Below are 25880 nucleotides of genomic sequence, written 5' to 3'. Positions count from 1 at the left end.
TTATTATAGTTGTTATACGTCACTTTATTTCCATAACGAATATAAAAATCACCATGAAATTTCAGTGGAGGCTGTATTTTAATCATAAATAGGTATATAAAAAACCTAAAATCATAAAATTGTCACTTGCCGCCGTACACTTAGAAGGTATCGATATGACAATAATGACAAATTAAGGTGACGAAATAGGATTGTTGCTGAAACGGCCCTGAGCCTGAGACCGGATTATGGATTTTTTATGTGTAGTATTTATAGTGTGTTTAGTATTTGTCCATTTATAATAGGTACGTATATATAACACAAGCCTTATTGAATTGTTTAAAATATTTTATTTCTATCCCAATATCTGTGGCATCGTAGCTCTCCAACGGATGGACCGATTTCGATGCGGTTTTTTTACGTGAAAGCGATATTTCTTGCGGTGATTCTTAACTATGTTTCATAGAAATTGATCCAGCAGTTTGAAGAGTATCAGCTCTTTTCCAAAATGATGTAAGGCATTCGTAGCATTAAATGGATTTTGTTGGCATATAGCGTGGGTTTTTTTTTTCAATTTAATAGTTATTAACATTTAGTCGTTTACTTGTTGCAGGTGCAGGCGCTGATTCAATTCATTATTTCACTAATAGCAATCGCACAGCATTACTGTGTAATAAACTTCCTCAGAGGGTATCCGCTCTTAATTTACATCCGGATGTTATATTTTCATAGTAAGATATTTTCAATGCTTAAAACTTTACTGTTGTTAAACTTGTTGTATGCCTTATACTTAACTGAGACAGTTTTGTAAAAATGATTCGGGTGTGGTCAAAGGTTTGTTACGTGCAACTGATTAGCATTATCATAAGTAACTAAATTACTAGGAAGAGTACCGAGGCCGAAAGTTATAGGACTTGGATTATTCACCAGAGAGTTGATCACTAGTTTAATTCATTACAAAAAAAGCTATTGATTTTTAAATTAATAGACCATGGATTCTATTGTAATACCCAATAAATAACCCATTAAAACCGTATGAAAATTCACAATACATAGGATTTTTCTCAAGCACAATACTAACCATCCGCACAAAGTTATAGAACATCAAAGATGTTTCTCAGTAGTTTCCAAAGTAAGATAGAAAAAGACTATTCAGCATCCGAAATTGAAGTAGCTTTCGATTGATGAATGGTCTTTGACAGTTCAAAAAATTCCGGCATGCTCTTAGCAAGCCATCCTGGACCGTCTGGACATAACGAACACCCTGAAGCTAATGAAAAATAGTACCATAAATTATAAACTTTTTAGTGTACAAAATACTTTATTAATAAATTATTTAAAACAATGTCTTGTATAACTTAATGCCATTAAACAAATTTTAACATTGAAAACATCTATCTATTTAGAGAGGTACATAAATCAACTCTCAATTGATAAATTGGCAGCTCAGCCATTAACAGTTCTCCAGTACTGAGTAGATAGCGCTTGGAAATTAGTACAATTGATTTGCCGACTGAGACGAATGTATTCTTCGACGTTCTGGATGTGTCCACGAAATTTGCAGACTCCATCACCGAACTTGAAGCACAGAACCTCCGCTTCGAACGTAGGTCCACCTGGTACTGTTCTTTTTTGACAACAGGGTTTATCTGACGTCCAACACTGAAATACAAAAAGAAAGTTGGAACAACCATCATGAACTCCACTAATGAAAGACTGCTGAAGGCATCAATCTATACTTACGTCATCCCACTGTTTAATGCAGTCCGGGTCCTCTGATTCATCGTCTGGGATTTCACCTGAACCATCCAAGTCAATCTCATCCGCCGCTGCCGTTGCTAGCATTATCATAGCTCCCAAAATACAGATAATTTGCACTTTATTTGATGGCTCCATGGTTCACTGTGTTACGAGGGCAACGTTTGGGAACCGACTGAAGCCGCTAACTGACACCAGCCCTTATATAGCTGACCGACGGGGTAATAAAACGACCCACCCTGTCTGAGTCGTAAAACCCACCTACTCATTATTGGAATGTCAAGATTGCGTGCGAAACATATCAATTAGTGTAGTGAGTTAACAAATATTAGGGAAACAAATCAAATTATTATAACAAGTTGTCAAATAGAATTTCGGTTTATCTTTAACAGAAATTACAGAACTTCTTGTTCACTTCAAAGTTTTCTTCCTTGTGATAATTAAACAACAATGATTTTTATTGCAAGGCTTTGATCACACCAAGTCTTTAATCATTGCAACAATTATGTGATTTATCATGTGGTTGACCATTGACTATTTTGATGATTTTAAATAATCAGAAATACTATTGACTGGGTAATTAGTGGGATGAAGATCAAAGACGCTTTATGTTATTACAAATTTATTGTATCTATTCCTTAAATCTACGACAATTTCACTTAATCTACGTGAGATAAAAAAAATACGAAAGTACAAACACTAAATACTTTTCTACATCTTTAAAGCTTACATCTCTCTTAGAAGAGATCGATAAAAAAACGGAGACAGTATCTCCTTCCAATATTGACAACGGAGTGCTTTGTAGTTACGATTGTTACATTTCTTGGCAAGTTCAAGGTATCTGTTGTAGTTAGGTATGTTGGCCCGCGCCTCACACTTTTCTTCGCCGAATAAGAAGCAAACGCCATCTGTTGTCAAAATTTCTCCACCTTTCAGAGTTTGAGTCTTGCAGCAGGAAATTTTTGAGTTGCGGCACTGAAAATAAAAAATTACATGTTAGTACACGTCAACTATTTCAATCTAAAATCCTAGTTCACTTCGCTGAACATTTCTAATAATGACTAAAATGTTTGATCCGTTCTGCCGGGTCTTGATCAAATTATATGAAAAGAGGATTTGACTTTGAAGATATCGGAGCAATCGGTCAAGCCGTTCTCAAGTGATACTCGGACATATATGGTCCATTTTATTTTCATTTATACAGACAGAATAAAGACAATAATCTTACCCTTTCTCCCAACTTCAGGCAGCGCTCCGCAGGTTTTGCAGGCTTTGTCGCATCCTCCTGGCGGACGCGTTCTAAAGCTAGTTCAATTTCCAGCGGAATATCATCTGAATTTATGGGGGCGTCGTGAAAGATTTCCGAGTCATTTGCAGGGCTTGATCGGACTCCAATCGAGCTAATGCTCAGGAACAACAGGAATAACACCAGCGCCATCTTGAACTTGAAGTGTTCCTCCGTAAAAGTTCAGAGCGAAAGTGAAGTTGAGTACAGTAAGACCCGTGTATTTATCCTCGCCAAGAAGTAATAAAGTTCATAGGCCTTTCTAGAACTCCGCAAAAGTTACGACTTTGCACATACGCAATCTGCCTCGGATCGCTGTAATTCATTTGACGCCACACTGTCCGACAGGCTGTGCTGAACTCTACCGTCTTATTAGACAAGTTTCGTCGTACATTGAACAGCTGTCTAAAGGTTTTTTTTGCATTGAATCTACTAACAATGTGCATTTATACGAATTCAAATTTTCTATGAATGAATTCTCAGCCAGTAAGCAAGTGACGTCATGTCAACGAACAAAATATTCAATTTTTCCTGTCGAACGGTAGAATGCGAACTGACCCGGTGAAATCATTTCCATCAAGGCAAATCAGTAAAACCTAGAAGGTTCCGCTCGTTAAGTAGATGACATATTCCAGAGATTTATTTGTATGATATGTTGATCTAAGTTTCTGCTTGATTGAACATTCTAGAGTTGAGTTCTTTACCTAAACTATAAGGAACTTTTAGTTCTATAAAAAGCAAAGTGCGAAGAATAGTCAAAAGCTTGTGCATTCTACTATTTTGAGCTCGGTTTATCTTAACCGACAGAATCCCAATATTGGGTAGATATTTCTTTGTAATTTGTGCCATTCAATTTCTCTGCTAACTTGAGGTACAGGTGGAAATTTTTAATTTTTCTTGCGCCTCTGCAGGTTTGTTTTCCGAACTGAAAGCAGACTATTGGTTCACTTCCGTGCGTTATTCCTCCGTTGAATTTCATTGCACAGCAGGGATAAGATGACTTTGTGCACTGAAAATGAAAATTGTACTTCAATTACAAAAACAATCACTGAAATACAAAGGATAAAGTTTGTAGGTAATGTACGAAGAGTTTACGCATGAGCAATGTTTTTAACATGAGTCATATATACGCTGGATCATAGTACAACAGAATATCATTGTACTCCCCGTTCAAAAAACATTCAGTCAAATGTTCTACTGTACTCCTTCAATTAAACTATTACTTACATGAGATCCTTCCCTAAGGCATCGCGCTGCTTCGGTTATCACAATAACTGTTAGTAAAAATGCGAATATAATCTTCATTGTTACTTTTAGATATGACCTCTCACTGTGAAGTCTAGTGGAGCTTTGATATTCCACAAAAAATGAGCTTTGAAGTAACCTCGCAGACTCATAAACTTTGAGTATTATTGCATCGCTCTGACAGGTACAATTTAATCCACTATCCTAGAAAGCACTATTTAATCCGGTTTGTTCCGGTAGAAAATGAAGGTTAGGCTACTCATGAAATAGCAGTAAAGCACGCTATTCTGTTTAGGTGATCCTGAGTCATATTAAGTGTGTTCAACCGAACTAAGTCCTGAATATAGTAAGTTAGACTAAGTTTAGTACCGTATAGGCAGTATGAATGCTTTGACTATATTTAGTTTAACTTCAAATACCTAGGACTTAGTTCGGCTGAACACGCTCATTTACATTGTGGCTTTCCCTAATTGTTGCCAATAACAACTTATTATTTCCTGTGCCAACCGATAAGGGATTACGCATACGTCAAAGGTTAAAGCCAGAGCAATAGGTTCTCTATTTAAAGGAAAATCATTCCCATACATCATTACAGTTGTCGTTGTGTACTTGGAACGAGAGTACTGGTTTACAGTTGTGTTAATTATTTAATAATTATTGAAGCAAAATGTTCAAGTCTATTTTAATTTTTACACTTGTGGTGGCTCTGACGGTAGCGGATAAAAAGGAAATTACAGAAAACTGCATTTCCTACAGAGGATACGTAAGTAAAATTATAAATATAGTTTGAACAGTTGATGATCAATCATTCTCTTGAATTTTAGGGAAACTATCAACCTGCTTTCTGGGTATTTAAAGTTTTTTCTCATTCTTCCAGTGCGGGCCAATTAATCGACCCTGTTGCTGGCGAAAGGAAGAAACAAATGGCTATGTTTCATACTCGGAGACAACGTGCGACGTGGCACAAAGAATGTGCAACGTATACAGTGACATCGACGGGTTTAACGAGTCTCCAGAATACATCAATCGCAATAAAGACACCGATCTAGAAACAGCCTACAGCAACTGGATTGAGTCTCATCCAGATGAACTATACTTACGAGTCTACAGTTGAATAGCTTTATATCAATTAAATAGTATTATTTTTTCTAACTCGAATCTATTGATCACTCAAATGTTGTGATATTTTTGCTCAAACCTAATGTGCCAATAAAAAAATATTTTTAGCAAATTGAGTTCATTTATTTACTCAATTCCTTACCAGTGTACACATGTAAAAAGTGAAATTTCTTATTGATAAATTTCAAAGTAAATTCCAATAACTTTTTTATAACTATACAAGTTTTGAGTAAAGAAGTTCATTTCACTTCAAACAAGTTACAGTCAGTGTACGCCCGATATTTTTGTATTAACTCTTGGGAATCCCGAAGGATGATGTCGATAAGTTGAATGTTAGGTAGCGTCATTTTACTTACCAACGGTCAGTAATTGAACTAAATATTGTGACAAAGCCGCGACAGGAAGCAGAAGAGATAAAATGAGTAATATCCGGGGTAATATATTTTCAATTTACGAACTTTATTGTCCTATAAAGTTGATAGTTTACAGTAACTAATTAGTCATTGTTTTTACAACCTGTGACCTCTGAACAATTAGCAAGGCCAAAATATGTGGGTTTATGTCTTGTGGGTCACATCCTTATTATGAAATAGAATATAAGAGCCTGTTCTGGGGCTCAGGAGCTAGTTATCCTCAGGATCAGCAGCGAAGTGGTTGAATATTGACTTATTTCAACTTTTTTGATTGTGAATTTAAAGTGAAAATGAAGTCAAACAAACTTGTGTTAACGTGTCTAGTCTTAGTGATGATAGTAGTGATCAGTGAAGCTGGAAATGTCATGAAAAAACATTCTCGTCCCTCGAGGTAAGTCCTTTTGAAGTGATGCATTCTTTGAATCTAGTTTTCTTAGGCTTTTAAGAATCGGATTTGACAATATTTCAATTTACAGGCCGAGTCAGAGAAGAGTATCAGCGAGTCGATCGAACCCAGATGAACGTAGATCAGTTAGAACCAACGACGGTCATAGGCGAAAACCTGCTGATGCCCCAGTACGATCCCCATCTCCTGGAAGATCATCATCATCAGGCTCAAGACCTCGTAGCTCAGGAACTTCATCCATGCGAAATTCTCAGCCTCGATTCCCGCGAAGAAAGATCCCGAAGATTGTCATTACGCCGCCAGATGACGAGAGGTAGGTATTTTATTGACATTACAATATTTCATAGAAATTCAACTGTGCGATTGTTTTTATGACACGAATATGTAATTTACAGGGCGAAAACTGCTGCGAAACCCGGGCAGAAGAAAGTTACCTTTAGTAATCCTCTGGAGAACATAAAATACATCGAACCAAATCCTATCCGTAGGCGAAGACCGTCTGGAGGTCCATCACGCACCTCCGGCTAGAAAATTTCCTATTCAGCTGAGTGAACTTAATTCTCCGTATATCCTAACGTGAAATCGTATTGTTTGTGCTAATTAATTAACAGAAATGTATTTTTTCCCTATCAATAAAGTTTATACTTATCTTTATAGTGGTGTTGTTTTAATTCTTACTATCATAAGAGTATATCTTACTCGTGGAAAACAGTACTTAAACTTGATGGAACTAGATTTTGATATTTGTGAAGTACTGAGATTTTATCTCAGAGTAACTGGAACGTATGGCGTTCTTTGTATTGGTCCTAAAAATAGCTTCTTCCATTGTTCCTATATCGTTTTTCAAACGTCAAGGGTCGGAATAATAAGCAGTTGTTATAAGGAAAATCGGCTTGGAATGCCGATAGTCATTTAGTAGCTAAAATTGTACCAGTTTACAGTTGAAGAAATTCTATAAATAAATAACTCAGTAGCGAAATAAACCATAGTGTTATCTTGGGTTTTTTGACTAGTTGCGAGTCTGATGATAATGAAGGAAACTGTATCTCCTACAGAGGATACCTCAGTACAGTCCTAGAACATATTCAGCATTGAAGAAAGGATAGTAATGAAAAAACATGTAATCTCATTTATTCACATTTATTTTCCGAATTTACAGACATACACAACGAATAAAGCTTATCAATGTAAGGCTCACAAAAAGCATTGGCTAAGAAATTTATATATGTATTCAAGTAGGTAATTAAGGATGATAAATTAATTGTAGTTTACTACACGAAGAAACATTCATTATTCAATTAACGGTAGATAGACAATATTTCTTAAACTAATGAATTATATTAACACTTAAAGCCTTTTATTTATAAATTTAAGTTTGTATGAAATTATTATTTTTTGTTAATAATTATTTCATACAATGACAAAATGATGAAAAACATTTATTCTCCTCTACATTTAAATATATGAAGTAAAAATAAGTATAAAGTAAACTGAGTATCGAATTATCACAAAAATATGGTCTCTAAGATTTAGGCGCGCGACTTATTAATAAACAAATATGAATTTTTTTTAAGAAAAGAGACTTACAATTGTAATGTTTATTTTTACTACTAAAATAGTACATTTTTTACGTATAAAACACTTAATTTGTACTATAACATACAAAAATTGTATTTTAAATTTATCATTTCGGATGAAACGTTGCATTCATGATTAAATAATAATTATAAATTTATGTATCTACACTTAATGTATAAAATTTTAAATTACATTTAAAATTATGAGATCCATTTTTGAACATTTTTTCTACTCTATCAATTAATAACTACAAGAGCATAAAAATATTTGCACGATAAAAGCATTCGAAAAAATATTTCAAACTCAGCAAATACTTTGAATTAATATAGAATTGCATATATTTTTATGCTTATACATAATATATTTGAGCAATCACATCACGAATAAATTAAATTCACATATATTTTATCTAAATTTTATTATAAAAAATTTAAAATATGCACGGTAAAAGAGTAAACAAATATTTAAAGATTAAATCATTACCATATGATGCATTTATTTTCTGGATTCATTCGTGAATTTAACGGGCAATTGAAATCATTCGCAAATTCCTTCATATTTGACAACGGTCCAAGAACACGGAACTCCGGTGGACTGTGTGAGTCTTCAGTGATCCATCGTTTCAATTCTTCAGGTCGGTCTAGAGTGCAAAACGTGTTTGCGTAACTGATCCAGAACATTTGTTTCGGCGAATAAGGAAGTCCAGGAAGCTTTTGCTCTGGCTTATTTCGGTCGGCCCAGTATTTGTACGCTAAATATGCTGATTTAACGCCGCCATTATCATTGATATTAGAATCGTCGGTGCTTTCTCCATTCACCTAAAATAATAAAGAAAAAAAAATTATTATGAGTAAAAAATGCCTTCGCAAACTTAAAATGTATATAAAACATAATTATTTATATACTTACATTCATTCCAACTTCTTTAACAGTATAATTGTTGTACTGATTAACTAGACAATCAACCTTCTCTTTAAAATTATCCTTGGTTAAATCTGTCCACCAAATGCCGAAATTACCATCTTTATCAAACTGCCTTCCTAGATGATTAAAGCCGTTAGTAATTCCATAACCAATCGTAGTTCCAATGGCACCATAATTCATGTATTTTGGTCGGTCATTGCTGAAGAAAGTGCCTTGAAGGATTCCAGCTGGGATATCTGTTTAAAATAAAAGAAAATATTAATTAAATAAGTATACAGTAGAATACTGTATTGATAATTGATGAAATTAATAGTTCCAAATTTATGATACATACTTAAACAGTTTTTGAAAAATCCATAATCCGAATTTACATTAGCTGGTTGGCCATGTGTTAACCAGTCGCTTTTGTTTACTGGCTTTCTTAGCGCACTAAATGAATATTCTGTATCGAATAATTTCGTATTCAATATGTTCTCCAAGTAAGACGCATTTTCGTCAAGTTGTAGTCTTTCGTGAATTTCTTCTAATATTGAATCTTGCAAAAGTTCGTCAGGGTACGCAATATGATCTGCCATCGATACAACTTTCTCGAGAACACCCTTTCTGGATTCTTCATCCATCCAGTCAACCTGTAAATAATTATTGTCAGATGTTACCTTTTTTAATAACGAAAAGAATGGTGTGCACAACTTCTGGTTTTAAATGAATTCAATCCATAAAAAACTTATCAGAACATTTACAAAACGAGAGAATAATCAGAATTCGTTGATAGATAATAAGATGACTTACTGCTTGTAAAATATTTTTGAATTGATTTCGGATGTCAGAAACCATTTCTGTGACATTTTTCTTAGCATCTTCATTGGAAAATTGTCTTGCATACAGAGCTCCAACGCTAAATGGCAAATTTTTAAGAACGGCATTAACACATTCTTCCGACCTAGGTTCTCTTCCTGCTTGGCCATTCAGCACTGTCGTATACTTAAGTTGTCTTTGACGAATTTGGTCGTTTAAGTAACTCGCCGATGCAGCAACGGCACGCCAAATTGCGTAATTAGCTTGTATCCTCTTTGGCGTTGATTTGATCAGTTGTTCAAATTCAGATAGATATCGAGCAAATTGGACATTAATTATTTCGTTATCATCAACTTGGGCATAAGGCTTGAGGAGAGTGTTGAAGTATTCTTTCCAAGGTATGCTGGAGTAATTAGCCGATAATTCAGCTAGTGTCATTGGATTATGCGTTTGAGCATCATTCGGAGAAATTACTTGAGATATCTGTAATATTGAGTTAAAATTTAGTAGATGATAACAATAGATTCAATATGATGTCATTAAATAATAAAATTAAATACTTACATTGGCAAGATTCGTCTCAAATTTGAGAGATTCCATGAGTTCTTGTTCGGCGCGTTCACGCTCAGCACCTAGGATAACCGCAATATCAACCATGTAGCGGAAATATTCTTTAACAATATTGTCTTCAAATCCTTTCAATAAGTACCCTTGTGATAGTTCAAATGTTGCAGGGCGTAGCTGGAATGAAGTGTTAGCTGTATTGAACTTTAATAGCCGATATGGACATACCGATAAGGTATGTTTATTAATTTTTCAGAGTATCCAATTGTTAAATATACTTACGTTCAAAATCATCTTAGTATTATTGTCTGGATCTTCCCGAAGGTAGAGTTGTAAGAAATAATCTTGGGAGTAACCCATTTTACGGAAATTATAGACTGATGACATCCAACTAAAATCATCATCTTTCCACATGTCTCCTTCAAGTACTGGCCAGCTCCCTAATTTCTTTAAAATGTTCAACAATGGAGTAACTCCTTGGTCTTCGATAGCACCTGGAAGTATAAAGTTATTGGTAAGTACAAATTAAGGAAAGTTAAAAAAAACTGAAATTATTGGACGAAATAATACTCACTTTTATTCATACAACTTCCATAGAGCGTTTTAACAAGTCTGAATGGATGAATCATTTCTGCTAAGCGTGGATCTTCTATACTCTTTCTGAGTTGCTGTATAACTTCATCATCTATAGTAGTGAATGTTTCCACTTTGACTTTGTCGTCAGGAATAATTGTTGTATTGAGAAAACCTCCACAAGAAAATCTGTAGAAGTCATCACAAGGGTCCACTAATGTGTCCATAGACTTGAGAATATGCGAGGCTGGATAAAACAATATATTTATTAGTTTCATTATTATTCAGTATGATTCTCATAATAAATTAGAAATTTAAAGAGCGCGCTACTTGCACCTTTCAAGTCACTTCCGATGTATATTCATAAGTTGATATATTCAAGTACTACTGAGTAACCAATGGAGAGTAAGAAGGAATCATCGTTCAACCAATAATAAACCATAGCCTGTTTTTTGCGAGTTTTGACTAACAGTTAACTTCATACTTTAATGTATTTTATATTATAGGATCAGTCAAAACTTACCAGTATGAATACATTCTGGCGAGGTACAAACACTATCTGAAAATTGAACAACAGTAGAGGTTAGAACAAAAAATGTGAATGTTCTACTGATGAAAGTCAAGCAATATGACATATGACACTCATGTTCCAAAATATTTCGAATACGGCGATATTTCATATAAAAATCTCTATAAATAAATATAACTTTTGATTAAAAATGAAACTTCAAAACTTAAAAAAGCAGATATTCACCTTCAAATGTAGCGCTTCTTGCCGAGGCAACAGGTAAAAGGATTCCGCAGAGAGCACTTATCATGAATCCTCGCTCCAAAGCGGATATTCTTTTCCACCATGCTGGATTTCTTAAAAATAAATAAATCATTTTATTTCGACTATCAATAAAATCTCTGTTTGTAATAAAAAAAACATGATATATGGAGGACACAATATAGAATAATTGAGTATTGCTGTCAGTTGATGTATTTTAATTACAACTGAGCGGAACAATATCAAGCGTCGATTTTCAATACAGGTCTCATAATACGCATAAGTACGTTAATCTAACAACAACAGAAGCAAAGGACTTAAAACCCTGGATTTAACAGTGAATAAGCTTTTGCTTACCGAAATAGCCGATGCCGGCGAGTCCGTTGATCTTCGTAATTCAGCTCCATCGCTAGGAGGTTGTTTTATTCGAGATTAGTAACAATTATTAATCGATACTATAAAAAAAGAATCAGATTAAAATTGTTGCGACTAACAATCAACTTGAAACCAATTTTCTGTTTCGGAGCGCGATAAAACCTGTCCGTCCCCGGGGGAAGACGAGGCTTCAATGAGATATACCGAAGTAAGCACTCTTCTTATACTCAGATTCCGGCGTCGTTCCCGTAGCTACAACCCCGTCGCCCTCCCCCGGTCGTAAATGACTCTCTGCACTTCACAGATCCCATAAACAAGTGAGCACTGGCGCCAACATCAATCTCGTCGGGAAGTCGTAAAGTCAGCTCATAATCCCGCTTTATCACCTTATCAGCTTTTCCCTAATAAACGAAATGATGTTTTTGTTTGCTCTTATAACTCATAAATGGATCAGGTTACGTAAGCTCATCTCGATTCAGCGTACGCTGAGTCATGCCTGAGGTCATTGTTCATCTACATGTTTAGTGATAGAACATACGATTACCATTTCTTTCTTTAGTACACCTAATATATATGCTAATGTAAGACTTTTAAAGACTTTAGGTGTGCTAGAACTAATTAGACTTGCCTAATTTACGATTGGAACTCTTTAATTTGGACAGCTGTCTAAAGGTTTTTTTTGCATTGAATCTACTAACAATGTGCATTTATACGGATTCAAATTTTCTATGAATGAATTCTCAGCCAGTAAGCAAGTGACGCCATGTCAACGAACAAAATATTCAATTTTTCCCGTCGAACGGTAGAATGCGAACTGACCCGGTGAAATCATTTCCATCAAGGCAAATCAGTAAAACCTAGAAGGTTCCGCTCGTTAAGTAGATGACATATTCCAGAGATTTATTTGTATGATATGTTGATCTAAGTTTCTGCTTGATTGAACATTCTAGAGTTGAGTTCTTTACCTAAACTATAAGGAACTTTTAGTTCTATAAAAAGCAAAGTGCGAAGAATAGTCAAAAGCTTGTGCATTCTACTATTTTGAGCTCGGTTTATCTTAACCGACAGAATCCCAATATTGGGTAGATATTTCTTTGTAATTTGTGCCATTCAATTTCTCTGCTAACTTGAGGTACAGGTGGAAATTTTTAATTTTTCTTGCGCCTCTGCAGGTTTGTTTTCCGAACTGAAAGCAGACTATTGGTTCACTTCCGTGCGTTATTCCTCCGTTGAATTTCATTGCACAGCAGGGATAAGATGACTTTGTGCACTGAAAATGAAAATTGTACTTTAGTTACAGAAACAATCACTGAAATACAAAGAATAAAGTTTGTAGGTAATGTACGAAGAGTTTACGTATGAGCAATGTTTTTAACATGAGTCATATATACGCTGGATCATAGTACAACAGAATATCATTGTACTCCCCGTTCAAAAAACATTCAGTCAAATGTTCTACTGTACTCCTTCAATTAAACTATTACTTACATGAGATCCTTCCCTAAGGCACCGCGCTGCTTCAGTTATCACAATAACTGTAAGTAAAAATGCAAATACAATCTTCATTGTTACTTTTAGATATGACCTATCACTGTGAAGTCTAGTGAAGCTTTTATATTCCACAAAAAACATTGAAACAACGAAAAAACATTCTCGTCCCTCGAGGTAAGTCCTTTTGAAGTGATGCATTCTTTGAATCTAGTTTTCTTAGGCTTTTAAGAATCGGATTTGACAATATTTTAATTTACAGGCCGAGTCAGAGAAGAGTATCAGCGAATCGATCGAACCCAGATGAACATAGATCAGTTAGAACCAACGACGGTCATAGGCGAAGCCTCGATTCCCGCGAAGAAAGATCCCGAAGATTGTCATTACGCCGCCAGATGACGAGAGGTAGGTATTTTATTGACATTACAATATTTCATAGAAATTCAACTGTGCGATTGTTTTTATGACACGAATATGTAATTTACAGGGCGAAAACTGCTGCGAAACCCGGGCAGAAGAAAGTTACCTTTAGTAATCCTTTGGAGAACATAAAATACATCGAACCAAATCCTATTCGTAGGCGAATACCGTCTGGAGGTCCATCACGCACCTCCGGCTAGAAAATTTCCTATTCAGCTGAGAGTGGACTTAATTCTCCATATATCCTAACGTGAAATCGTATTGTTTGTGCTAATTAATTAACAGAAATGTATTTTTTCCCTATCAATAAAGTTTATACTTATCTTTATAGTGGTGTTGTTTTAATTCTTACTATCATAAGAGTATATCTTACTCGTGGAAAACAGTACTTAAACTTGATGAAACTAAATTTTGATATTTGTGAAGTACTGAGATTTTATCTCAGAGTAACTGGAGCGTATGGCGTTCTTTGTATTGGTCGTAAAAATAGCTTCTTCCATTGTTCCTATATCGTTTTTCAAACGTCAAGGGTCGGAATAATAAGCAGTTGGTATAAGGAAAATTGTCTTGGAATGCCAATAGTCATTAAGTAGCTATTACTGTACCAGTTTACAGTTGAAGAAATTCTATAAATAAATAACTCAGTAGCGAAATAAACCATAGTGTTATCTTGGGTTTTTTGACTAGTTGCGAGTCTGATGATAATGAAGGAAACTGTATCTCCTACAGAGAATACCTTAGTACAGTCCTAGAACATATTCAGCATTGAAGAAAGGATAGTAATGAAAAAACATGTAATCTCATTTATTCACATTTATTTTCCAAATTTACAGACATACACAACGAATAAAGCCTATCAACGTAAGGCTCACAAAAAGCATTGGCTAAGAAATTTATATATGTATTCAAGTTGGTAATTAAGGATGATAAATTAATTGTAGTTTATTACACGAAGAAACATTCATTATTCAATTAACAGTAGATAGACAATATTTCTTAAACTAATGAATTATATTAACACTTAAAGCCTTTTATTTATAAATTTAAATATGTATGAAATTATTATTTTTTGTAAATAATTATTTCATAAAATGACAAAATGATGAAAAACATTTATTCTCCTCTACATTGAAATATATGAAGTAAAAATAAGTATAAAGTAAACTGAGTATCGAATTATCACAAAAATATGGTCTCCGATTCTTCATCGATTGAAAGATTTAGGCGCGCGACTTATTAATAAACAAATATGAATTTTTTTTAAGAAAAGAGACTTACAATTGTAATGTTTATTTTTACTACTAAAATAATATATTTTTCAGGTATAAAACACTTATTTTGTACTATAACGTACATAAAATTGTATTTTAAATTTATCATTTCGGGTGAAACGTTGCATTCATTATTAAATAATAATTATAAATTCATATATCTACACTTGATGTATAAAATTTTAATTTACATTTAAAATTATGAGATCCATTTTTGAACATTTTTTCTACTCTATCAATTAAAAACTACAAGAGCATAAAAATATTTGCACGATAAAAGCATTAGAAAAAATATTTCAAACTCAGCAAATACTTTGAATTAATATAGAATTGCATATATTTTTATGCTTATACATAATATATTTGAGCAATCACATCACGAATAAATTAAATTCACATATATTTTATCTAAATTTTATTATAAAAAATTTAAAATATGCACGGTAAAAGAGTAAACAAATATTTAAAGATTAAATCATTACCATATGATGCATTTATTTTCTGGATTCATTCGTGAATTTAACGGGCAATTGAAATCATTCGCAAATTCTTTCATATTTGACAACGGTCCAAGAACACGGAACTCCGGTGGACTGTGTGAGTCTTCAGTGACCCATCGTTTCAATTCTTCAGGTCGGTCTAGAGTGCAAAACGTGTTTGCGTAACTGATCCAGAACATTTGTTTCGGCGAATAAGGAAGTCCAGGAAGCTTTTGCTCTGGCTTATTTCGGTCGGCCCAGTATTTGTACGCTAAATATGCTGCTTTAACACCGCCATTATCATTGATATTAGAATCTTCGGTGCGTCCTCCATTCACCTAAAATAATAAAGAAAAAAAAATTATTATGAGTAAAAAATGCCTTCGCAAACTTAAAATGTATATAAAACATAATTATTTATATACTTACATTCATTCCAACTTCTTTAACAGTATAATTGTTGTACTGATTAACTAGACAATCAACCTTCTCTTTAAAATTATCCTTGGTTAAATCTGTCCACCAAATGCCGAAATTACCATCTTTGTCAAACTGACTTCCTAGATGATTAAAGGCGTTAGTAATTCCATAACCAATCGTAGTTCCAATGGTACCATAATTCATGTATTTTGGTCGGTCATTGCTGAAGAAAGTGCCTTGAAGGATTCCAATTGGGATATCTGTTTAAAATAAAAGAAAATATTAATTAAATAAATATACAGTAGAATACTGTATTGATAATTGATGAAATTAATAGTTCCAAATTTATGATACATACTTAAACAGTTTTTGATAAATCCATAATCCGAATTTACATTAGCTGGTTGGCCATGGTTTAACCAGTCGCTTCTGTTTACTGGCTTTCTTAGCGCACTAAATGAATATTCTGTATCGAATAATTTCGTATTCAATATGTTCTCCAAGTAAGACGCATTTTCGTCAAGTTGTAGTTTTGCGTGAATTTCTTCTAATATTGAATCTTGCAAAAGTTCGTCAGGGTACGCAATATGATCTGCCATCGATACAACTTTCTCGAGAACACCCTTTCTGGATTCTTCATCCATCCAGTCAACCTGTAAATAATTATTGTCAGATGTTACCTTTTCTAATAACGAAAAGAATGGTGTGCACAACTTCTGATTTTAAATTAATTCAATCCATAAAAAACTTATCAGAACATTTACAAAACGAGAGGATAATCAGAATTTGTTAATAGATAATAAGACGACTTACTGCTTGTAAAATATTTTTGAATTGATTTCGGATGTCAGAAACCATTTCTGTGACATTTTTCTTAGCATCTTCATTGGAAAATTGTCTTGCATACAGAGCTCCAACGCTAAATGGCAAATTTTTAAGAACGGCATTAACACATTCTTCCGACCTAGGTTCTCTTCCTGCTTGGCCATTCAGCACTGTCGTGTACTTAAGTTGTCTTTGACGAATTTGGTCGTTTAAGTAACTCGCCGATGCAGCAACGGCACGCCACATTGCGTAATTAGCTTGTACCCTCTTTGGCGTTGATTTGATCAGTTGTTCAAATTCAGATAGATATCGAGCAAATTGGACATTAATTATTTCGTTATCATCAACTTGGGCATAAGGCTTGAGGAGAGTGTTGAAGTATTCTTTCCAAGGTATGGTGGAGTAATTAGCCGATAATTCAGCTAGTGTCATTGGATTATGCATTTGAGCATCATTCGGAGAAATTACTCGAGATATCTGTAATATTGAGTTAAAATTTAGTAGATGATAACAATAGATTCAATATGATGTCATCAAATAATAAAATTAAATACTTACATTGGCAAGATTCGTCTCAAATTTGAGAGATTCCATGAGTTCTTGTTCGGCGCGTTCACGCTCAGCACCTAGGATAACCGCAATATCAACCATGTAGCGGAAATATTCTTTAACAATATTGTCTTCCAATCCTTTCAATAAGTACCCTTGTGATAGTTCAAATGTTGCATGTTCTAGCTGGAATAAAATGTAAGCTGTATTAAATTTGTCTTTTATAAGATTTTTTATTGTTGAGTATAGGCGATATAGACATACCGATAAGGTATGTTTATTAATTTTTCAGAGTATCCAATTGTTAAATATACTTACGTTCAAAATCATCTTAGTATTATTGTGTGGATCTTCCCGAAGGTAGAGTTGTAAGAAATAATCTTGGGAGTAACCCATTTTACGGAAATTATAGACTGATGACATCCAACTAAAATCATCATCTTTCCACATGTCTCCTTCAAGTACTGGCCAGCTCCCTAATTTCTTTATAATGTTCAACAATGGAGTAACTCCTTGGTCTTCGATAGCACCTGGAAGTATAAAGTTATTGGTAAGTACAAATTAAGGAAAGTTAAAAAAAACTGAAATTATTGGACGAAATAATACTCACTTTTATTCATACAACTCCCATAGAGCGTTTTAACAAGTCTGAATGGATGAATCATTTCTGCTAAGCGTGGATCTTCTATACTCTTTCTGAGTTGCTGTATAAGTTCATCATCTATAGCGGTGAATGTTTCCACTTTGACTTTGTCGTCAGGAATAATTGTTGTATTGAGAAAACCTCCACAAGAAAATCTGTAGAAGTCATCACAAGGGTCCACTAATGTGTCCATAGACTTGAGAATATGCGAGGCTGGATAAAACAATATATTTATTAGTTTCATTATTATTCAGTATGATTCTCATAATAAATTAGAAATTTAAAGAGCGCGCTACTTGCACCTTTCAAGTCACTTCCGATGTATATTCATAAGTTGATATATTCAAGTACTACTGAGTAACCAATGGTGAGTAAGAAGGAATCATCGTTCAACCAATAATAAGCCATGGCCTGTTTTTTGCAAGTTTTGACTAACAGTTAACTTCATACTTTAATGTATTTTATATTATAGGATCAGTCAAAACTTACCAGTATGAATACATTCTGGCGAGGTACAAACACTATCTGAAAATTGAACAACAGTAGAGGTTAGAACAAAAAATGTGAATGTTCTACTGATGAAAGTCAAGCAATATGACATATGACACTCATGTTCCAAAATATTTCGAATACGGCGATATTTCATATAAAAATCTCTATAAATAAATATAACTTTTGATTAAAAATGAAACTTCAAAACTTAAAAAAGCAGATATTCACCTTCAAATGTAGCGCTTCTTGCCGAGGCAACAGGTAAAAGGATTCCGCAGAGAGCAGTTATCATGAATACTCGCTCCAAAGCGGATATTCTTTTCCACCATGCTGGATTTCTTAAAAATAAATAAATCATTTTATTTTGACTATCAATAAAATCTCTGTTTGTAATAAAAAAAACATGATATATGGAGGACACAATATAGAATAATTGAGTATTGCTGTCAGTTGATGTATTTTAATTACAACTGAGCGGAACAATATCAAGCGTCGATTTTCAATACTGATCTTATAAGACGCATAAGTACGTTAATCCAACAACAACAGAAGCAAAGGACTTAAAACGCTGGATTTATCAGTGAATGAGCTTTCGCTTACCGAAATAGCCGATCTCGGCGAGTCCGCTGATTTTCGTAATTAAGCTCCATCGCTAGGAGGTTGTTTTATTCGAGATTAGTAACAATTATTAATCGATACTATAATAAAAGAATCAGATTAAAATTGTTGCGACTAAGAATCAACTTGAAACCAATTTTCTGTTTCGGAGCGCGATAAAACCTGTCCGTCCCCGGGGAAAGCCCAGGCTTCAATGAGATAGACCGAAGTAAGCACCCTTCTTATACTCAGATTCCGGCGTCGTTCCCGTAGCTACAACCCCGTCGCCCTCCCCCGGTCGTAAATGACTCTCTGCACTTCACATATCCCATAAACAAGTGAGCACTGGCGCCAACATCAATCTCGTCGGGAAGTAGTAAAGTCTAATAAACGAAATGATGTTTTTGTTTGCTCTTATAACTCATAAATGGATCAGGTTACGTAAGCTCATCTCGATTCAGCGTACGCTAAGTCATGCCTGAGGTCATTGTTCATCTACATGTTTAGTGATAGAACATACGATTACCATTTCTTTCTTTAGTACACCTAATATATATGCTAATGTAAGACTTTAAAAGACTTTAGGTGTGCTAGAGCTCATTAGACTTGCCTAATTTACGATTGGAACTCTTTAATTTGGTGTAGAGTTTCAAATTTTTCCGTCATTCTTTTTGTGAAATTCTGAGAAACAAAATATTTTTGGAAAACTATTGTAATGTCATCATTATAATATTTTTCCTCCTGCGGGGTACTTTATAATCATATTAATTACGTTCAGTTCGTTGAACTGACGTTTTCAGTGTTCAAAATGTTGAGCTTACGTTTTGAACCTTCAATACGATTAACTTAAGTTTTTGAGGTTTGATACGTTCAATTTACGATTAAAATTAAAAAAAAAATAAAAAATCCCTCAATGTATTGAAGTAACAAGGTAAGATTTCAAAGTTGAAACTTATGGACTTCAGCCCGTTTAGTCCATAAGTTAGTTTTTAACTGTACCATATTAGTACACTTTTATCACAGTACACTGTCCCATGCGCATAAAAAAAAAACAAGTCAACAATGCAGTAAAATCCAAAGTATGCATTGGGATTATAGAAGCAATTGAACACATAACAAAACTCAATAAAAACATTCAATTTAGAGCAAGATGTACTGTTTGTCGGGCACTAAGTTCTTATCTCTTACTATACACTCCATCGATTTCTTATCGGAGAAAGTAAACCAGTATCGAAATCATAATACCTATCATGTTTTGCAACTTGTAACCGTTAAACTTTGTTTTTTTAAACTCTTTGTGAAGTAAAATGGTTTAATAGTGTCAGTAGCAGAAAAATTACTAGCGGAATCTTTGACTTATTTGAAGATTATAAGAAATACTAATACGTTGGTGCATATCGCCCTTCTCAAGTGCCTACAGCGAGAAATGGTTATCGTATTTTCTATGAACAAACATGTAGATCAACAATAACCTCAGGCATGACTCAGCGTACGCCGAGATGAGATGAGATTACGTAACCTGCTCAATTTATGAGTTATGAAAGCAAATGAAAACACAGTGACTATGAAAGACAGTAGCGTTCTTTTATTTAGGAGATTATTATTGTCATAACAATTAAAGAAGAAAACTAAACTCGAGCACTTGTACAAATATCGTTTAAAATCATTGTAAGGATTAAGAAACAGTGTCAAAAATTTCAAGTTACAGATGACAACTAATATACTTTATCCTTCTAACCCCAGAAAAACCCGTGGATAGAAATAGTCATGTTATCGTCCTTACTAGGCATGAAATTTATAGTTTCATATTGTGTAAACTTGTAGGTTAAGCGTATTTTATCTTCCAAAAGTTAATTCAAACAGTATCGTTAACTCTCAGATACGATACTGTTGCTTATGGGCGTTTAAGGTGATATTATTTTGTTTATTTAGGGCAAGCTGATGACGTGATAAGGCGAGATTATGAGCTGACTTTACGACTTCTCGACGAAATTAATGTTGACGCCAGTGTTCACTTGTATATAGGGATATGTAATGTGCAGAGAATCATGTACGACCGGGGGAAGGTAGCGGGGTTGCAATTACGGAAACGACGCCGGAATCTGAGTATAAGAAGGGTGCTTACTTCGGTCTATCTCATTGAAACCTGGACTTTTTCCGGGGACGAACAGATTTCGTCGCGCTCCGAAACAGAAAGTTGGTTTTCAAGTTGATTGTTAGTTGTAATAACTTTAATCTGATTCTTTTATTATAGTATCAATTAATTATTGTTATTTATCTCGAATAAAACAACCTCCTAGCGATGGAGCTTAATTACGAAAATCAGCGGACTCGCCGAGATCGGTTATTTCGGTAAGCGAAAGCTCATTCACTGTTAAATCCAGCGTTTTAAGTCCTTTGCTTCTGTTGTTGTTGGATTAACGTACTTATGCGTCTTATAAGATCAGTATTGAAAATCGACGCTTGATATTGTTCCGCTCAGTTGTAATTAAAATATATCAACTGACAGCAATACTCAATTTTCCTAGATTGTGTCCTCCATATATTATGTTTTTTTATTACAAACAGAGATTTTATTGATAGTCAAAATAAAATGATTTATTTATTTTTAAGAAATCCAGCATGGTGGAAAAGAATATCCGCTTTGGAGCGAGTATTCATGATAAGTGCTCTCTGCGGAATCCTTTTACCTGTTGCCTCGGCAAGATGCGCTACATTTAAAGGTGAATATCTGCTTTTCTAAGTTTTGAAGTTTCATTTTCAATCAAAAGTTATATTTATTAATAGAGATTTTTATACGAAATATCGCCGTATTCGAAATATTTTGGAACATGAGTGTCATATGTCATATTGCTTGACTTTCATCAGTAGAACATTCACATTTTTTGTTCTAACCTCTACTGTTGTTCAATTTTCAGATAGTGTTTGTACTTCGCCAGACTGTATTCATACTGGTAAGTTTTGACTGATCCTATAATATAAAATACATTAAAGTATGAAGTTAACTGTTAGTCAAAACTCGCAAAAAACAGGCCATGGTTTATTATTGGTTGAACGATGATTCCTTCTTACTCACCATTGGTTACTCAGTAGTACTTGAATATATCAACTTATGAATATAGATCGGAAGTGACTTGAAAGGTGCAAGTAGCGCGCTCTTTAAATTTCTAATTTATTATGAGAATCATACTGAATAATAATGAAACTAATAAATATATTGTCTTATCCAGCCTCGCATATTCTCAAGTCTATGGACACATTAGTGGACCCTTGTGATGACTTCTACAGATTTTCTTGTGGAGGTTTTCTCAATACAACAATTATTCCTGACGACGAAGTCAAAGTAGAAACATTCACTTTTATGGATAATCAAGTTGAAGAGCAACTCAGAAAGAGTATAGAAGATCCACGCTTAGCAGAAATGATTCATCCATTCAGACTTGTTAAAACGCTCTATGGAAGTTGTATGAATAAAAGTGAGTATTATTTCGTCCAATAATTTCAGTTTTTTTTAACTTTTCTTAATTTGTACTTACCAATAACTTTATACTTCCAGGTGCTATCGAAGACCAAGGAGTTACTCCATTGTTGAACATTATAAAGGAATTAGGGAGCTGGCCAGTACTTGAAGGAGACATGTGGAAAGATGATGATTTTAGTTGGATGTCATCAGTCTACAATTTCCGTAAAATGGGTTACTCCCAAGATTATTTCTTACAATTCTTCGTTTATGAAGATTTCATAAATAATACCAAGATGATTTTGAACGTAAGTATATTTAACAATTGGATACTCTGAAAAATTAATAAACATACCTTATCGGTATGTCCATATCGGCTATAAAAGTTCAATACAGCTTACACTTCATTCCAGCTACGCCCTGCAACATTTGAACTATCACAAGAGTACTTATTGAAAGGATTGGAAGACGATATTGTTAAAGAATATTACCGTTACATGGTTGATATTGCGGTTATCCTAGGTGCTGAGCGTGAACGCGCCGAACAAGAACTCATGGAATCTCTCAAATTTGAGCTGAACCTTGCCAATGTAAGTATTTAATTTTATAACTTAATGACATCATATCGAATATATTGTTATCATCTACTAAATTTTAACTCAATATTGCAGATGTCTCCAGGGGTGTCTTCAGCGTATGATCCAATGACACTAGCTGAATTATCGGCTAATTACTCCAGCATACCTTGGAAAGATTACTTCAACACTCTCCTCAAGCCTTATGCTCAAGTTGATGATAACGAAATAATTAATGTCCAATGTACTCAATATCTATCTAAATTTGATCAACTAATCAAATCAACGCCAAAAAGGGTACAAGCTAATTACGCAATTTGGCGTGCCGTTGCTGCATCGGCGAGTTACTTAAACGACAAAATTCGTCAAAGACAACTTAAGTACACGACAGTGCTGAATGGCCAAGCAGGAAGAGAACCTAGGTCGAAAGAATGTGTTAATGTCGTTCTTAATAATTTGCCATTTAGCGTTGGAGCTCTGTATGCAAGACAATTTTCCAATGAAGATGCTAAGAAAAATGTCACAGAAATGGTTTCTGACATCCGAAATCAATTCAAAAAAAATTTAGAAACAGTAAGTCATCTATCATTATCTATCAACAAATTCTGATGATTCTCTCGTTTTGTAAATGTTCTGATAAATTTGTTATGGACTGAATTCATTTAAAATGAGAAGTTGTGCACACCATTCTAAAAAAATTATTTACAGGTTGACTGGATGGATGAAGAAACTAGAAAGAGTGCTCTCGAGAAAGTTGCATCGATGGCAGATCATATTGCGTACCCTGACGAACTTTTGCAAGATTCAATATTAGAAGAAATTCACGAAAAACTACAACTTGACGAAAATGCGTCTTACTTGGAGAACATATTGAATACGAAATTATTCGATACAGAATATTCATTTAGTGCGCTAAGAAAGCCAGTAAACAAAAGCGACTGGTTAACACATGGCCAACCAGCTATTGTAAATGCATATTATGGATTAGTTAAAAACTGTATAAGTATGTGTTATAAATTTGGAACCACTAATTTTATCAATTATCAATACAGTATTCTACTATATACTTATTTTATTAATATTTTCTTTAATTTTAAACAGATTTACCAGCCGGAATCCTTCAAGGCACTCTCTTCAGCAATGACCGACCAAAATACATGAATTATGGTGCCATTGGATTTTTAATTGGTCATGAAGTTACTCACGGCTTTGATAATACAGGAAGGCAGTTTGATAAAGATGGTAATCTAGTCGATTGGTGGGCACAATCAACCATGGAAAAATACAACGCGAAGGTTGATTGTATAATTAATCAGTACGGCAATTATACCGTAAAAGAAGTTGGAATGAATGTAAGATAATAAATAATTATGTTTTATAGATTTTAAATTTGCGAAGGTATTTTTTAATTACCAATAATTTTTCTTTATTATTTTAGGTGAATGGAAAAAGAACCCAAAATGAGAATATCGCTGACAATGGCGGTGTTAAAGCATCGTATTTAGCGTACAAATACTGGGCCGACCGAAATAAGCCAGAGCAAAAGCTTCCTGGACTTCCTTATTCGCCGAAACAAATGTTCTGGATCAGTGCCGCAAACACGTGGTGCGCTCTAGACAGACCGGAAGAAATGAAACGATGGATCACTGTTGACTCACACAGTCCATCGGAGTTCCGTATTGTTGGAACGTTTTCAAATTTGAAAGAATTTGCGAATGATTTTAATTGCCCGTTAAATTCACGAATGAATCCAGAAAATAAATGCACCATATGGTAATGATTTAAACTTAAAATATTTGTTTATTCTTTTACCGTGCATATTTTAAATTTTTTATAATAAAATTTAGATAAAATATATGTGAATTTAATTTATTCGTGATGTGATGCTCAAATATATTATGTATAAGCATAAAAATATTTGCAATTCTATATTAATTCAAAGTATTTGCTGAGTTTGAAATATTTTTTCAAATGCTTTTATCGTGCAAATATTTTTATGCTCTTGTAGTTTTTAATTGATGGAGTAGAAAAAATGTTCAAAAATGGATCTCATATCTTTAAATGTAATTAAAAATTATATACATTAAGTGTAGATACATAAATTTATAATTATTATTTAATAATGAATGCAACGTTTCATCCGAAATGATAAATTTCAAATACAATTTTATGTACGTTATAGTACAAAATAAGTGTTTTATACGTGAAAAATGTACCATTTTAGTAGTAAAAATAAACATTACAATTGTAAGTCTCTTTTCTTAAAAAAAATTCATATTTGTATATTAATAAGTCGCACGCTTAAATCTTCCAACCGATGAAGAATCGGAGACTATATTTTTGTACAAATTCGATACTCAGTTAACTTTGTACTTATTTTTATACCATATATCTTAATGTAAAGGAAAAGAAATGTTTCTCGTTATTTTGTCATTGTATGAAATAATTATATATAAAAAATAATAATTTCATGCATATTGAAATTTATAAGTAAAAGGCTTTAACCGTTAATGTAATTTATTAGTTTAAGAAATACTGTCTGTCTACTGTTAATTGAATAATAAATATTTCTTCTTACCGTAAACTACAATTTATTTATCTTTCTCAATTCCCTACTAGAATACATACGTGGCATTCCATGCCAACTCATCCTACCAATGAACTTTGCATCTTCGATTTTGCTGAAACTTGGGGATCTTTTTCTACCCCACGAAATAGGTTACTGTGATTTTTTATGAATTTTTTAATCTAGCCGTTCAAAAGATATGAATTTTTGAAAATTTCGGGGTTTTTAATGTTCAATTTCTGTATGATGATATAGCATACTTCAATCATACTAGCTTTTGTTGGCTCATAAGTTTAATTGGCTTGTAAAGTC

General features: G+C 33.8%; 1 protein-coding gene across 1 annotated transcript in view; it reads left to right on the top strand.

Moving 5' to 3' along the window:
- Positions 1 to 290: 290 nt before the first annotated feature.
- The window catches only part of LOC133515633 (uncharacterized), a 46137-nt gene continuing 20547 nt past the window's right edge, over positions 291 to 25880 (top strand). The window contains exon 1 of the mRNA XM_061848204.1: positions 291 to 710. Coding sequence (XP_061704188.1) covers positions 695 to 710 — 16 coding nt within the window. The 5' untranslated portion in view covers positions 291 to 694. The remainder of the gene's footprint in view (positions 711 to 25880) is intronic.

This window comes from Cydia pomonella, chromosome 1, assembly GCF_033807575.1.
Source record: "Cydia pomonella isolate Wapato2018A chromosome 1, ilCydPomo1, whole genome shotgun sequence".
NCBI classification, from domain to species: domain Eukaryota; kingdom Metazoa; phylum Arthropoda; class Insecta; order Lepidoptera; family Tortricidae; genus Cydia; species Cydia pomonella.
This window is presented reverse-complemented; position numbering and strand designations above follow the sequence as displayed.